Source organism: Pristiophorus japonicus, chromosome 11 (assembly GCF_044704955.1).
Source record: "Pristiophorus japonicus isolate sPriJap1 chromosome 11, sPriJap1.hap1, whole genome shotgun sequence".
NCBI lineage: Eukaryota > Metazoa > Chordata > Chondrichthyes > Pristiophoridae > Pristiophorus > Pristiophorus japonicus.
In genome coordinates, this window is record NC_091987.1 from 219641936 (window position 1) to 219656561 (window position 14626).

At 48.2% G+C, this 14626-nt stretch overlaps 1 protein-coding gene across 1 annotated transcript; it reads right to left on the reverse strand.

Annotated features, from left to right (window-relative positions):
* Positions 1–8881: 8881 nt before the first annotated feature.
* On the reverse strand, positions 8882–11502 carry LOC139275683 (apolipoprotein A-IV-like). Its single transcript, XM_070892849.1, has 3 exons — positions 11454–11502; positions 10911–11037; positions 8882–9779 (listed from the first exon to the last, which is right to left on the reverse strand). Exons 1-3 carry the CDS (start codon positions 11500–11502, stop codon positions 8882–8884), a joined length of 1074 nt encoding a protein of 357 aa, XP_070748950.1.
* Between the last annotated feature and the right edge of the window lie 3124 nt (positions 11503–14626).

Consider the following 14626-nt stretch of genomic DNA (forward strand, 5'->3'; position numbering starts at 1 on the left):
CCCCACCTCCCCTCTCCCTCCCCTCCCCTCCCGTCCCCACCTCCCCTCGTCCTCCCCTCCCTCCCGTCCCCTCCTCTCCCCCCTCCTCTCCCCTCTCACCTCCTCTCCCCTCCCCTCCCCACCACTCCCCTCCCCTCTCCCTCCACTCCCCATCACTCCCCTCTCCCCTGCCCCCCCCATCTCCCTTCCTTTTAAAGAAAGACTTGCATTTCTATAGCACCTTTCACCTCGGACGTCCCAAAGCACTTTACAGAGACTGAAGTACAATTGAAGTGTAGTCACTGTAATAATGAGGGGAATAGGCAGCCACTGTGCGCACAGCAAACTCCCACAAACAACCATGTGAAAATGATCAGGTCATCTGTTTTAGAGATATTGGTTGAGGAATAAATATTGGGTCAGGACACTGGGAAGAATTCCCCTGCTCTTCTTTGAAATAGTTTCATGGGATCTTATACGTCCATCTGAGAGGGCAGACGGGGCCTCGATCTAACGTCTTATGGCGCCTCCAACAGTGCAGTGCTCCCTCAGTACTGCCTCTCCGACAGTGTGGCGCTCCCTCAGTACTGCCCCTCCGACAGTGCAGCATCCTTCATTATTGCCTCTCCGACAGTGTGGCGCTCCCTCAGTACTGCCCCTCCGACAGTGTGGCGCTCCCTCAGTACTGCCCCTCCGACAGTGCAGCACTCCCTCAGTACTGCCCCTCCGACAGTGCGGCACTCCCTCAGTTCTGCCCCTCCGACAGTGCAGCGCTCCCTCAGTACTGCCCCTCCGACACTGCAGCGCTCCCTCAGTACTGCCCCTCCGACAATGCATGGCTCCCTCAGTACTGCCCCTCAGACACTGCAGCACTCCCTCAGTACTGCCCCTCCGACAGTGCGGCGCTCCCTCAATACTGCCCCTCGGACAGTGCGGCGCTCCCTCAGTACTGTCCCTCCGACAGTGCGGCGTTCCCTCAGTACTGACCCTCTGACAGTGCGGCGTTCCCTCAGTACTGCCCCTCCGACAGTGCGGCGCTCCCTCAGTACTGCCCCTCCGACAATGCAGCACTCCCTCAGTACTGCCCCTCCGACAGTGCAGCACTCCCTCAGTACTGCCCCTCCGACAGTGCAGCACTCCCTCAGTACTGCCCTTTGACAGTGCGGTGCTCCCTCAGTACTGCCCCTCTGACAGTGCAGCGTTCCCTCAGTACTGACCCTCTGACAGTGCGGTGCTCCCTCAGTACTGCCCCTCCAACAGTGCAGCACTCGCTCAATACTGCACTGAGATTGTCAGTCTGGATTATGTGCGTTAGTCTCTAGCATGAGACTTGAACTCACGACCTTCTGATTTAGGCGAGAGTGCTACCAAATAGATAAGAAAGGTGGACTGGTGATATTATTGAAGTGGTGTTATGTATTTGCTTAATGGGTTCTTTATTTAAGAATTCATCGCAACACATTGCTATAAAGAATTAGTTACATAGAAACATAGAAACATAGAAAATATGTGCAGGAGTAGGCCATTCGGCCCTTCGAGCCTGCACCGCCATTCAATGAGTTCATGGCTGAACATGCAACTTCAGTACCCCATTCCTGCTTTCTCGCCATACCCCTTGATCCCCCTAGTAGTAAGGACTTCATCTAACTCCTTTTTGAATATATTTAGTGAATTGGTCTCAACAACTTTCTGTGGTAGAGAATTTCACAGGTTCACCACTCTCTGGGTGAAGAAGTTTCTCCTCATCTCAGTCCTAAATGGCTTACCCCTTATCCTTAGACTGCGACCCCTGGTTCTGGACTTCCCCAACATTGGGAACATTCTTCCTGCATCCAACCTGTCCAAACCCGTCAGAATTTTAAACGTTTCTATGAGGTCCCCTCTCATTCTTCTGAACTCCAGTGAATACAAGTCCAGTTGATCGAGTCTTTCTTGATATGTCAGTCCCGCCATCCCAGGAATCAGTCTGGTGAACCTTCGATGCACTCCCTCAATTGCAAGAATGTCCTTCCTCAGGTTAGGAGACCAAAACTGTACACAATACTCCAGGTGTGGCCTCACCAAGGCCCTGTACAACTGTAGCAACACCTCCCTGCCCCTGTACTCAAATCCCCTAGCTATGAAGGCCAACATGCCATTTGCTTTCTTAACCGCCTGCTGTACCTGCATGCCAACCTTCAATGACTGATGTACCATGACACCCAGGTCTCGTTGCACCTCCTCTTTTCCTAATCTGTCACCATTCAGATAATAGTCTGTCTCTCTGTTTTTACCACCAAAGTGGATAACCTCACATTTATCCACATTATACTTCATCTGCCATGCATTTGCCCACTCACCTAACCTATCCAAGTCACTCTGCAGCCTCATGGCATCCTCCTCGCAGCTCACACTGCCACCCAACTTAGTGTCATCCGCAAATTTGGAGATACCACATTTAATCCTCTCGTCTAAATCATTAATGTACAGTGTAAACAGCTGGGGCCCCAGCACAGAACCTTGCGGTACCCCACTAGTCACTGCCTGCCATTCTAAAAAGTACCCATTTACTCCTACTCTTTGCTTCCTGTCTGACAACCAGTTCTCAATCCACGTCAGCACACTACCCCCAATCCCATGTGCTTTAACTTTGCACATTAATCTCTTGTGTGGGACCTTGTCGAAAGCCTTCTGAAAGTCCAAATATACCACATCAACTGGTTTTCCCTTGTCCACTCTACTGGAAACATCCTCAAAAAATTCCAGAAGATTTGTCAAGCTTGATTTCCCTTTCACAAATCCATGCTGACTTGGACCCATCATGTCACCTCTTTCCAAATGCACTGCTATGACATCCTTAATAATTGATTCCATCATTTTACCCACTACTGAGGTCAGGCTGACCGGTCTATAATTCCCTGTTTTTTCTCTCCCTCCTTTTTAAAAAAGTGGTTTATTAACAAAGGTTTACCAATCACACTACACATTACCAGTTCATCCACCAGGCCCACAACTGGATACCTCATCGTCGGTGACCTAGACCCAACTAACTGGGGTTTTATTGAGTCTTGTGAACATCATGTCACTCTCTGAGCCACTCACAATGCAACAGCTCTACAACTATTTTTGTAAGAACTTTAAATCAAGTACCCCCTTTTTGTGAGGGCACTAAAACCCACAAATATCCAAATTAACATGGGACCTTTACCAAATTAAATTAAAATTCTGTTCCCGGGTGTGATGATACACTCCAGTCCCTCCAGTGCCCATCTCTCGGGCAACAGAGGTTGAGCAACAGCTCTACAACTATTTTGTTGTAAACTAATAATCAAGTGCCCCCTGATTAAAGGTCGGGCGGGGGCACACTCCAAAAACTTTTCAATTGCCAAATTTTTTTTTGTTTCTTTTCTTTTTTTTAGGGCACTGAAACACAAAGTATACAAGTGCCCCCTGGCTCAAAGGCAGGGAGGTGGGGACAAAAACCGGCAAATTAAACAAATTAACATTTAGACATAAAATCAAATTAAAATTTGGTTGCTGGGGTGATGATGCACTCCAGCCCCTCCGGCGCCCACCTCTCGTGGAAGGCCATGAGCGTACCGGTGGACACCGCGTGCTCCATCTCCAGGGACACCCTGGCCCAGATGTAACCGCGGAGGAGAGGCAGACAGTCGGGCTGAACGACCCCCTCGACCGCCTGCTGCATGGACCAGTTAATGGCCGCCTTGGCTGTGCCCAGGAGCAGTCCTACGAGGAGGCCCTCGGACCTACCCACTCCCCTCCGCACAGGGTGCCCAAAGATCAGGATTGTGGGACTGAAGTGCAACCAGAAATTGAGGAGCAGCCCCTTCAAATAATGGAATAGGGGCTGCAACCTCACACATTCAATAAAAACGTGGAACACGGACTCCTCCAGACCGCAGAAATTGCAGGCAGCCTGGGAGCCCGTAAACCCGTGAGGGAGTGCAGCGAAGGTTCACCAGACTGATTCCTGGGATGGCAGGATTGACATATGAGGAGAGACTGGATCGAATGGGCCTTTATTCACTGGAGTTGAGAAGGGTGAGAGGGGATCTGATAGAAACATATAAAATACTGATGGGATTGTCAGGTTAGATGCAGGAAGAATGTTCCTGATGTTGGGGAAGTCCAGAACCATGGGTCACAGTCTTAGGATAAGGGGTAGTCCATTTAGGACTGAGATGAGGAGAAACTTCTTCACTCAGAGAGTTGTTAACCTGTGGAGTTCTCTACCGCTGAGAGTTGTTGATGCCAGTTCGTTAGATATATTCAAGAGGGAGTTAGATATGGCCCTTACGGCTAAAGGGATCAAGGGGTATGGAGAGAAAGCAGGAAAGGGATACTGAGGGAATGATCAACCATGATCTTATTGAATGGTGGTGCAGGCTCGAAGGGCCGAATGGCCTACTCCTGCACCTATTGTCTCTGTTTCTATGTTTCTAACCGACTTAAAAACTTATTGCATGGGACTGCTCCGTGCACCACCCTCCAGGCCAAGTCCCCGATAAATACTGGGAGGACTCCCTCGTAGAGTGCACTCCATCGGGGACCCCCGCCTCCTCCGGACGGCAAGATGGTATGCCATGGCGTGTCCGGATGGCAGGCGAGGATGGCAAAGTTGAGAGTGTGCAGGAGCAGCCCGTACAGGAAACCCCTCCACGCAGAACTGAAAGGCACGGAGGGGATTTCCCCGAGGCGGCTCAAGTTGTGAGGCGCCGGCTCCCGAGGGAGGTTCCGGGGTTTGGCACCGATGAGGAATTCCGTCCGGACGGGGGTCAGTTCGGACGGGATCTCCCCACGTGCTTGAGCCCCCTCGACACACCTAACGGAGTCAGGGCCCAGAGCTGTTTTTAGCGACTCGATGGCATCGGCCGCGCGGCGAACGTTGGCCCAGTTTAGGCGCAGCGCCAGCGTGTCTGGCGCCATCCAGCCCGCTCCTCCGCCATCGAGCAGGTCCCTGACCCTGGTCACCTCACCAGCCACAGCCCTCTCGTCCGACCGCCACCTAAAACCTCGGTCGTGGAGGTACGGATTCCCGAGCAGCGGCTCCTGCAGGACGGCCGCCACTCCAGCCGGCGGAGAGCTGCGCTTGGTGGAGACTTTGTTCCAGACCCTGATGAGTTCCTGGTAAAAGACAGGCAGCTCCCGGAGGGCGGTCCTGATGCCCTCCAGGCTCACAAACAGGAGCTGCGTGTCGTAATTGAGGCTCAACTGCTGGCGGAAGAAATACGTCGCCAGAGCACGCCACCTAGGAGGGGGCTCGACGTAAAGGTATCTCTGCAGGGTCTGAAGACGGAAAGTCGCGAGCTGGGCGCTGACGCACACCAACGACTGACCGCCCTCCCCAAGCGGGAGCCTCAAGACTGCAGCAGAGACCCAGTGCTTCCTGTTGTTCCAGAAGAAGTCCACCAGCTTCTTCTGTATCTTGGTGACAAACGCAGGGGGAGGGTTCAAAGTGACCAGCTGGTACCACAGCATAGCGGCCACCAGCTGGTTTATGACTAGCGCCCGACCCCTGTAGGACAGCACTCGGAGCAGTCCTGTCCAGCCTGTGTGCATACTCACAGGTGCCTACATTACAAAGGGAAGCCATTTGTCGAGAGGACTGATATGCATTCACACAGGATTACTGTGTTTAGAGATCAAAGTTAAATGGGATTGCCAGATTGGGAGTTGTACTAATTGTGGGAGGGGAACCAAAGAAGAAATCTGCGGATAGATCAAGGATTTGTCAGGAATAACAAAATTATGGCCAAAGGAGAGTTTAATTCCATGCTCAGTGACTGGGGCAGGGAGGGTGTAAGTGGAGAAAGCAGAATAGAATTCCTGAAATGTGTGGAGAACATCCTCCTCAAGCATGATGTTACATAGAATGACATGGAATGTACAGCAGAGAAACAGGCCATTCGGCCCAACTGGTCTATGCCGGTGTTTATGCTCCGTCATCTCATCCTAGTCCTGATGCCTATAGGTGGAGAGATGTTAAGTAGTTACGAGCTATAAATTGATCAGGGAGATGAGTTAAATATGGGTGAGCGCCACGGGAGAAGTGATCACAGGTTAAGGCCGAACTAGAAAGGGGAAATGTTGGTGCATACACATGGGCAGATTGTAGAAAGACACCCGTGCACCAGCTGAAGGGAGGCGGACAGAGGCATTGGCACCGGGCTGATCAACAATGGGATATATTCTTAAAGGAGATGGAAAAGTGCAGAATAAACATACACCATTTAAAACAAAGACGACTTTAAGTTTCAGGAAATCAGCTAACAGATCCAAACTAAGATTGAAGAAAAGCATTTATATATGTGGCCTGTGGTTATGATAAAAATGATTAAAAAAAATAAGAGAGATTACAAGAAAATAAGGCAAAAGGTTAAAAGATGGGCCAGGAGAGCAGGGGAAGAGTATGATAGAGAGAATCTCAAAAATATTATACAGAGCAGTCGACTATTCTACAAATATATCAGCAGGAAGAGAATTGTTAAATGTGAGGTGGGCTGGAGAGGATAGTGAGGGTGGAGGGAGAGTGGAACTTGGCCAAGTAGTGACTCAATACTTCACCTCAGTGTTTCCAAAAGAGAAAGAGATTGGAGAGAAGCCAAGTCCTGAATCGGTCCAAAGAGAGACGAGAGATATTGTAAATAAACTACAGGAAAATATTTGGGAAATGATTTAAACTAAAGGAGCACAAAGTGTTGGGAACCTGACTGGATACATTCCAAGGTCCTAAAGGACATGGGGAAGAATTAGCATCGACTGTAGAAATTATATTTCAAACAGTGGTGGGGGAGGAGTGGAGAGTGATGAAAGTGAGGACCTCCAGGTCAGTTAACTTAATGCCTGTACTGTAGGAAATGTTGGTATTGTTAATTATAAAATATCTTGATAAAGAGAAAATAATTAGAAGCGGTTAACACAGATTTCAGAAAGGGAGATGGTGCGTAACAAACCTGACCGGCTGCTTAAAGGCGGTGATGGATTTGATGTACTGGAAAATGCAATAGATGCGGTGTACATGGACTTTCAGAAAACCTTTGACAAGATACCACACCTGAGCCTATTGGAGAAGGTTCAGAGAGATGGAGGGGGGGGGGCAGTTTGAGGGGGTCAATAGTTGGAAACCCAGCTTCAAGTCAGAGTCACACTAGGAACTCATCCTATAGAAACATAGAAACATAGAAAATAGGTGCAGGAGTAGGCCATTCGGCCCTTCGAGCCTGCACCGCCATTCAATGAGTTCATGGCTGAACATGCAACTTCAGGACCCCATTCCTGCTTTCTCACCATACCCCTTGATCCCCCTAGTAGTAAGGACTACATCTAACTCCTTTTTGAATATATTTAGTGAATTGGCCTCAACAACTTTCTGTGGTAGAGAATTCCACAGGTTCACCACTCTCTGGGTAAAGAAGTTTCTCCTCATCTCGGTCCTAAATGGCTTACCCCTTATCCTTAGGCTGTGAACCCTGTTTCTGGACTTCCCCAACATTGGGAACATTCTTCCTGCATCTAAACTGTCTAAGCCCGTCAGAATTTTAAACGTTTCCATGAGATCCCCTCTCATTCTTCTGAACTCCAGTGAATACAAGCCCAGTTGATTCAGTCTTTTTGATATGTCAGTCCCGCCATCCCGGGAATCAGTCTGGTGAACCTTCGCTGCACTCCCTCAATAGCAAGAATGTCCTTCCTTAAGTTAGGAGACCAAAACTGTACACAATACTCCAGGTGTGGCCTCACCAAGGCCCTGTACAACTGTAGCAACACCTCCCTGCCCCTGTACTCAAATCCCCTCGCTATGAAGGCCAACATGCCATTTGCTTTCTTAACCGCCTGCTGTACCTGCATGCCAACCTTCAATGACTGATGTACCATGACACCCAGGTCTCGTTGCACCTCCCCATTTCCTAATCTGTCACCATTCAGATAATAGTCTGTCTCTCTGTTTTTATCATCAAAGTGGATAACCTCACATTTATCCACATTATACTTCATCTGCCATGCATTTGCCCACTCACCTAACCTATCCAAGTCACTCTGCAGCCTCATAGCATCCTCTTTGCAGCTCACACTGCCACCCAACTTAGTGTCATCCGCAAATTTGGAGATACTACATTTAATCCCCTCGTCTAAATCATTAATGTACAATGTAAACAGCTGGGGCCCCAGCACAGAACCTTGTGGTACCCCACTAGTCACTGCCTGCCATTCTGAAAAGTACCCATTTACTCCTACACTTTGCTTCCAGTCTGCCAACCAGTTCTCAATCCATGTCAGCACACTACCCCCAATCCCATGTGCTTTAACTTTGCACATTAATCTCTTGTGTAGAACCTTGTCGAAAGCCTTCTGAAAGTCCAAATACACCACATCAACTGGTTCTCCCTTGTCCACTCTACTGAAAACATCCTCAAAAAATTCCAGAAGATTTATCAAGCATGATTTCCCTTTCACAAATCCATGCTGACTTGGACCTAGCATTAACATCACCAGTGATAGACAGAGGGCTAGTGAGAGGCGGGGAGAGGATACTTGTGTCCAGTGCGCTAAGTGCATCGTGTTTCATGGACCAAGATTAGACATTGACAGAATCGTGGGAATACTATAGGTTGTAAAACCTTCCCATCCTACAAATTCTGTGCCAGTGAGGTAAGATCATTCGAGAAAGTGGATATTTACTGACTGACGCTTCGCAAATAATGAAATAAAACACGGAAACATTATCAGTTCTGAAGTCATTTAAAGATTACTTGTCCATATTTTACAGTTACCACTCTAGAATTTTAATCCGTGATTTTAAATACATTGAAAACAGTTCTAATCAAAGACACAGCGCGCTGGGCACCAGGAAGACTCCACACTCCCGAAACACAGTTTGGCTCAGTCACTTTCTGTTTCTCATTCAGTTCTCCAAGTTCTGGCGGAAGTTGTCCCACAAAGTTGTAAGTTGGATCTGAAGATCGTGTTGAATGCTGTCTGCATATGGAGCAAGTGTCTCTCGCATCTCCTCCACACTCTGGCTCAGCACTTTGTTCAGCTGCTCCGAGTAAGGAGCCATGTTCTGGTGGAACTCCTCGATTCTCTGGTTGAAGTCGCTGTTGAGATCTTGGATGTAAGGGACCAGATTTTGGTTCATGCTTCCTACATTCTGGGCCAGCTTTACTCTCAGCTCCGCCACCTGGGGAAGCAGCCTTTGCTTCAGAACGTCCATATTCTCAGTCACCTTTACCTGCAGCTCCTCAGCATATGGCACAACCCTCTGGCTCATCTCACCAATCTGTTGGTTCATCTTGGCCTGGACATCTTTGGCATAAGGAGCCAGGCTGTTGCGGAGCTCCTGGACGTTCTCATCAAACCTGGCGCGGAACTGCTGTGCATCGGCAGACAGTTTCTGGCTCAGATTGTCAAAGTTTTCACTGACTTTCAGCTGCACTTGTTCAGCGTACGGGCTCAGAACTTCCCGCAGGTTCTCTGCATTCTCTTCCAGCTTGGCCCGAAGTTCTTCGGTATAAGGAGTCAGCGTCCGCCGGAGTTCCTCTGCGTTTCTGTTCAGCGTCTGGCGGAGTTCCTCGGTGTAAGGTGTCAGCTTCTGGTGAAATTCGTCAATGCTCCGGCTGATCTTCTGGTGGACCCCATCAGCAAAAGGGGAAAGTTTGGCGCTCAGGTCTTCCAGCTCTTGTCTGATCCGCTGGCGCAGGTTCTCCGCGTCCATGGCCATCTTACCAGAGAGGGGACCCAGCTTCTGGCGCAATTCCTCGGCGTAGCCATTCACGCTCTGCAGGTTATCCTTTATAAGATAACTGGAAAACAGAAGGCATTCATTGCTTAACCTTATTATAGAATAGGGACAGGTTTATTCAGAAAGAGAGGCACGACCAAGAGCAATTCTCAGACAGACATTGTATTGGACACCAGAAAAAGGATATTTGAACCATGGAGCCTTTCGGGATAAATTGTGCCTGGTGTTTGGGCAGAGAGAGAGAGCGTAATGCCCCCAAAATCCTGCGCTCCTTCCCTCCTTTCCCATCTGTTACCTTTTGGGAGGAAGAACAAGGAGGGGACACAGGCAGAATGGGTGGAATGGAATCTTTCTGTGCTGTAAGATTCTAAGGTTCTGTGAGGACTTTTATACTGAATGGTAAAACCCAACAAGAGCAGAGGAGCTGGGAGACATCGGTTCGGATACACAGATCGTTAAAGGTCTTGATCATTGCAAAGAGTATATGGGATGCGAGGGTTTAGAAATAGGGGCAGAAGTGATGCTAGCCCATTACAGACCGCTGATTACAGCGCAGTTAGAATATTGGGAGTGAGATTGGTCTTTGGTGATCGTGAATTGGCCGCCTGTTCTGCAGCAAACACTGTTTTCTTTTGCATTCACCTGCACCTGTGCCTTTACTTACCTGTACTTTATATCTGCCTCTTCCCGCACCTATACCAAGCCTTACCTGCGCCTTTGCCTTCACCCTCCCATAGCTATGTGTGTATTTAACTTTATCTGCATCTTTGTCTATACCTACACTTAGCTATACCTACACCTATCTATTCCTGTACCTACCCCTATAGCTGCACCTACACCTATAGCTGCACCTACACATATAGCTGTACCTACCCCTATAGCTGTACCTACCCCTATAGCTGTACCTACACCTATCTGTTCCTCTATCTATACCTATAGTTGTACTGACACATATTGATCGAGTTTTGTTGCTGAAGGAGCTTGCAGTTTTGCAGAGTATGTTCCACCAGCCCTGTGGGTAATGTCCTTCATTTCAATCTGCAGTCTGGTTCCTGGTTGGTTGTAAAGCAGGTGGAGGAAGCTTTAACTTTAACCTCTCAGATTGCTGGAATGTTCCAGCCAAAGTTTTTTCCTGAGCCATCATTTCATGCTGTACCCAGGAGGCTGAGCTAGGCTTACAACCGCTACTCACTTGAGTCGTTGGCCGATTTCTGAGCCCTGGATCTGATCTATGCCATCCTTGGCATCATTGGTCAATTGGCTGATGTAATCCCAGAAGTCATCTCGAAGCTGATCCTGATTGACCTCAGCCTGGGAGCCTATAGAGAGCAAGGAAACAAGAATATCAGAGCAGGACCATAAGAATAGTCAATGAATCTACTGTTGACCTCACAGACAAGTGGCTTGTGATGGTCCACAAGTGACTTCACCAAATCCCATCTACTGGCTGCCCATCGGTGAGTGAAAGACTAATTCTGGCACCCCTCTCTGGGATCGCTGCTGGATTCTTCATTGGGTAAAATCCCTCATCTTGGAACTATTGGGACTGGGGTTTAAAACAAGCCGAGGCCGAAGGGCGGGCAGGTCCTCCCCCACTGAATGGTGGAACAGGCGATGTACTGGTCTCGGAGCTGGGCAGCTGGTTCAGGGAGCAGGAGGATCTCGTGTGGGATCAGCAAAAACACAACAGTCACAACAACTCGTCAAAAACAGTCGGGTAATATGACACACGTACCTGAGACCAAGGCGGCAGCTACAAGCACGAGGAGAGTCCTGCAACACATGGCTGGTTTCTCAAACTGCACAAATTAAATACAGTTTCTGGCTTCCTTGTCAGCAACTCTGTGAAAAGACAAAAATCAAAGTTAGACTGAGATTTAAATCCTTAATCGGCAGTTATTGCTTTTTCCCCACTGAAAATCTTTTTCACTTATTTACAGGACAGTCTGAGTATTACTGTCTCCCCCTGAACTCCACCCGAATATAAGCTGTCCACTGACTGCAAATATTAAACAGTATTCTGGCTATCAAGTGTCAGCTTCCACCAGTTAGCTGAGACACTGCGACCACACCTGGCCCGGGTGAATGTGTAAACCCCGGGCCCGGGTGAGCAGCTGTCACACTCCGTGTTCCTCTCACCTGCCTCTGCTCTGGCCCTCCTGAAGCTTGGTGTCCCAGCCCCACAGGCTGGGCTCTATATGAGGGCATCTTATCAGCAGCTGATAAGGAGATTGCTTGCTCGAGCTCAACTCCTGGACTTTCCCTGATGCCGAGAGAACGTGGAGCTTCCAACAACACTGTCACTGTGAGCGCTGATGTGGAGCCTCAAATGTGGCTCCAACTCTGGTGAGGGGGCAAACTCCGATCGAGATTCATCCTTCGGTACAAAGACCATAGTTTGATAACATCTATAATCTTTTTTAAATTCTTAGGATTTATTATGAAGGGTTTTGTTTGAGTATCTCAGGAGCAACTGTTTCTAGTGACAGGAGGGTTGGTTAACAGAGGACACAGATTTAAGGTCATTGACAAAAGAACCAGAGACGCTATGATGAGAATTATTTAACGCAGCGAGTTGTTGTGATCAGGAAAGGGCGGTGAAAGCAGATTCAATAATAACTTTCAAAGGGGACTTAGATAAATACTTGAAAACTAAAAAGTTCCAGTGCTATAGGGAAAGAACAGGGGAGTGGGACTAATTGGGTAGCTCTTTCAAAGAGTTGGATCGGGCACGATGGGCCGAATGGCCTCATTCTGTGCTGTATGATTCAAAGATCCCCCCCCTCATGAGATAAGCTCCCTCTACACTGTCCCATCGACCTGCTTCATATAAACCAACTGCTTCCATCTTAAGCAGGCAATCAGTTTTTGTGGCAGGGCAAAAGATACTGTCCTGTCAATAAGAGACATGACTGCCCGATCCATTCAACCACGAGCGAGTAGTGAAAGGCAGGAATAGGCCCAGTGAATGTTTACACACTGCGTTAACAACAACATGTTATTTTTAAATGAATCTATCCCCTGACTGGTGCCCTTGGGCACAAGCCTGGTATCTCCACGTGTTAATTCACCCGTTGCCAATCTCGCCCACACCCCAAGGTGCCACGTGCTAGTCAGAGTAGGAATCGCAGGATAGCTCAGATGAATACGTGGCTTGAGCAATGGTGCAGCAGGGAGGGATTCAAATTCCTGGGGCATTGCAACCAGTTCTGGGGGAGGTGGGACCAGTACAAACCAGACGGTCTGCACCTGGGCAGAATCGGAACCAATGTCCTCGGGGGAGTATTTGCTAGTGCTGTTGGGGAGGAGTTAAACTAATATGGCAGGGGGATGGGAACCAATGCAGGGAGATAGAGGGAAACAAAAAGGAGGCAAAAGCAAAAGACAGAAAGGAGATGAGGAAAAGTGGAGGGCAGAGAAACCCAAGGCAAAGAACAAAAAGGACCATTGTACAGCAAAATTCTAAAAGGACAGAGGGTGTTAAAAAAACAAGGCTTTGTGTCTTACTGCAAGGAGTATCCGCAATAAGGTGGATGAATTAACTGTGCAAATAGATGTTAACAAATATGATGTGATTGGGATTACGGAGACGTGGCTCCAGGATGATCAGGGCTGGGAACTCAACATCCAGGGGTATTCAACATTCAGGAAGGATAGAATAAAAGGAAAAGGAGGTGGGGTAGCATTGCTGGTTAAGGAGGAGATTAAGGCAATAGTTAGGAAGGACATTAGCTTGGATGATGTGGAATCTATATGGGTAGAGCTACAGAACACCAAAGGGCAAAAAACGTTAGTGGGAGTTGTGTACAGACCTCCAAACAGTAGTAGTGATGTTCGGGAGGGCATCAACAGGAAATTAGGGGTGCATGCAATAAAGGTGCAGCAGTTATAATGGGTGACTTTAATATGCACATAGATTGGGCTAACCAAACTGGAAGCAATACGGTGGAGGAGGATTTCCTGGAGTGCATAAGGGATGGTTTTTTAGACCAATATGTCGAGGAACCAACTAGGGGGGAGGCCATCTTAGACTGGGTGTTATGTAATGAGAGAGGATTAATTAGCAATCTCATTGTGCGAGGCCCCTTGGGGAAGAGTGACCATAATATGGTGGAATTCTGCATTAGGATGGAGAATGAAACAGTTAATTCAGAGACCATGGTCCAGAACTTAAAGAAGGCTAACTTTGAAGGTATGAGGCGTGAATTGGCTAGGATAGATTGGCGAATGATACTTAAGGGGTTGACTGTGGATGGGCAATGGCAGACATTTAGAGACCGCATGGATGAAGTACAACAATTGTACATTCCTGTCTGGCATAAAAATAAAAAAGGGAAGGTGGCTCAACCGTGGCTATCAAGGGAAATCAGGGATAGTATTAACGCCAAGGAAGTGGCATACAAATTGGCCAGAAATAGCAGCGAACCTGGGGACTGGGAGAAATTTAGAACTCAGCAGAGGAGGACAAAGGGTTTGATTAGGGCAGGGAAAATGGATTATGAGAAGAAGTTTGCAGGGAACATTAAGACGGATTGCAAAAGTTTCTATAGATATGTAAAGAGAAAAAGGTTAGTAAAGACAAACATAGGTCCCCTGCAGTCAGAATCAGGGGAAGTCATAACGGGGAACAAAGAAATGGCGGACCAATTGAACAAGTACTTTGGTTCGGTATTCACGAAGGAGGACACAAACAACCTTCCGGTTATAAAAGGGGTCGGGGGGTCAAGTAAGGAGGAGGAACTGAGGGAAATCCTTATTAGCCGGGAAATTGTGTTGGGGAAATTGATGGGATTGAAGGCCGATAAATCCCCAGGACCTGATGGACTGCATCCCAAAGTACTTAAGGAGGTGGCCTTGGAAATAGTAGATGCATTGACAGTCATTTTCCAACATTCCATTGACTCTGGA

What these genes read in the sequence shown, in the direction of transcription:
- LOC139275683 (XM_070892849.1), bottom strand. Translation starts at nt 11,502, where the DNA reads ATGTGTTGCAGGACTCTCCTCGTGCTTGTAGCTGCCGCCTTGGTCTCA. An exon ending in AGCTGCCGCCTTGGTCTCAG is followed by an intron (nt 11,038 to 11,453) that starts GTACGTGTGTCA and finishes TGCTCTCTATAG; the next exon opens with GCTCCCAGGCTGAGGTCAAT. An exon ending in GAAATCGGCCAACGACTCAA is followed by an intron (nt 9,780 to 10,910) that starts GTGAGTAGCGGT and finishes TCTGTTTTCCAG; the next exon opens with TTATCTTATAAAGGATAACC.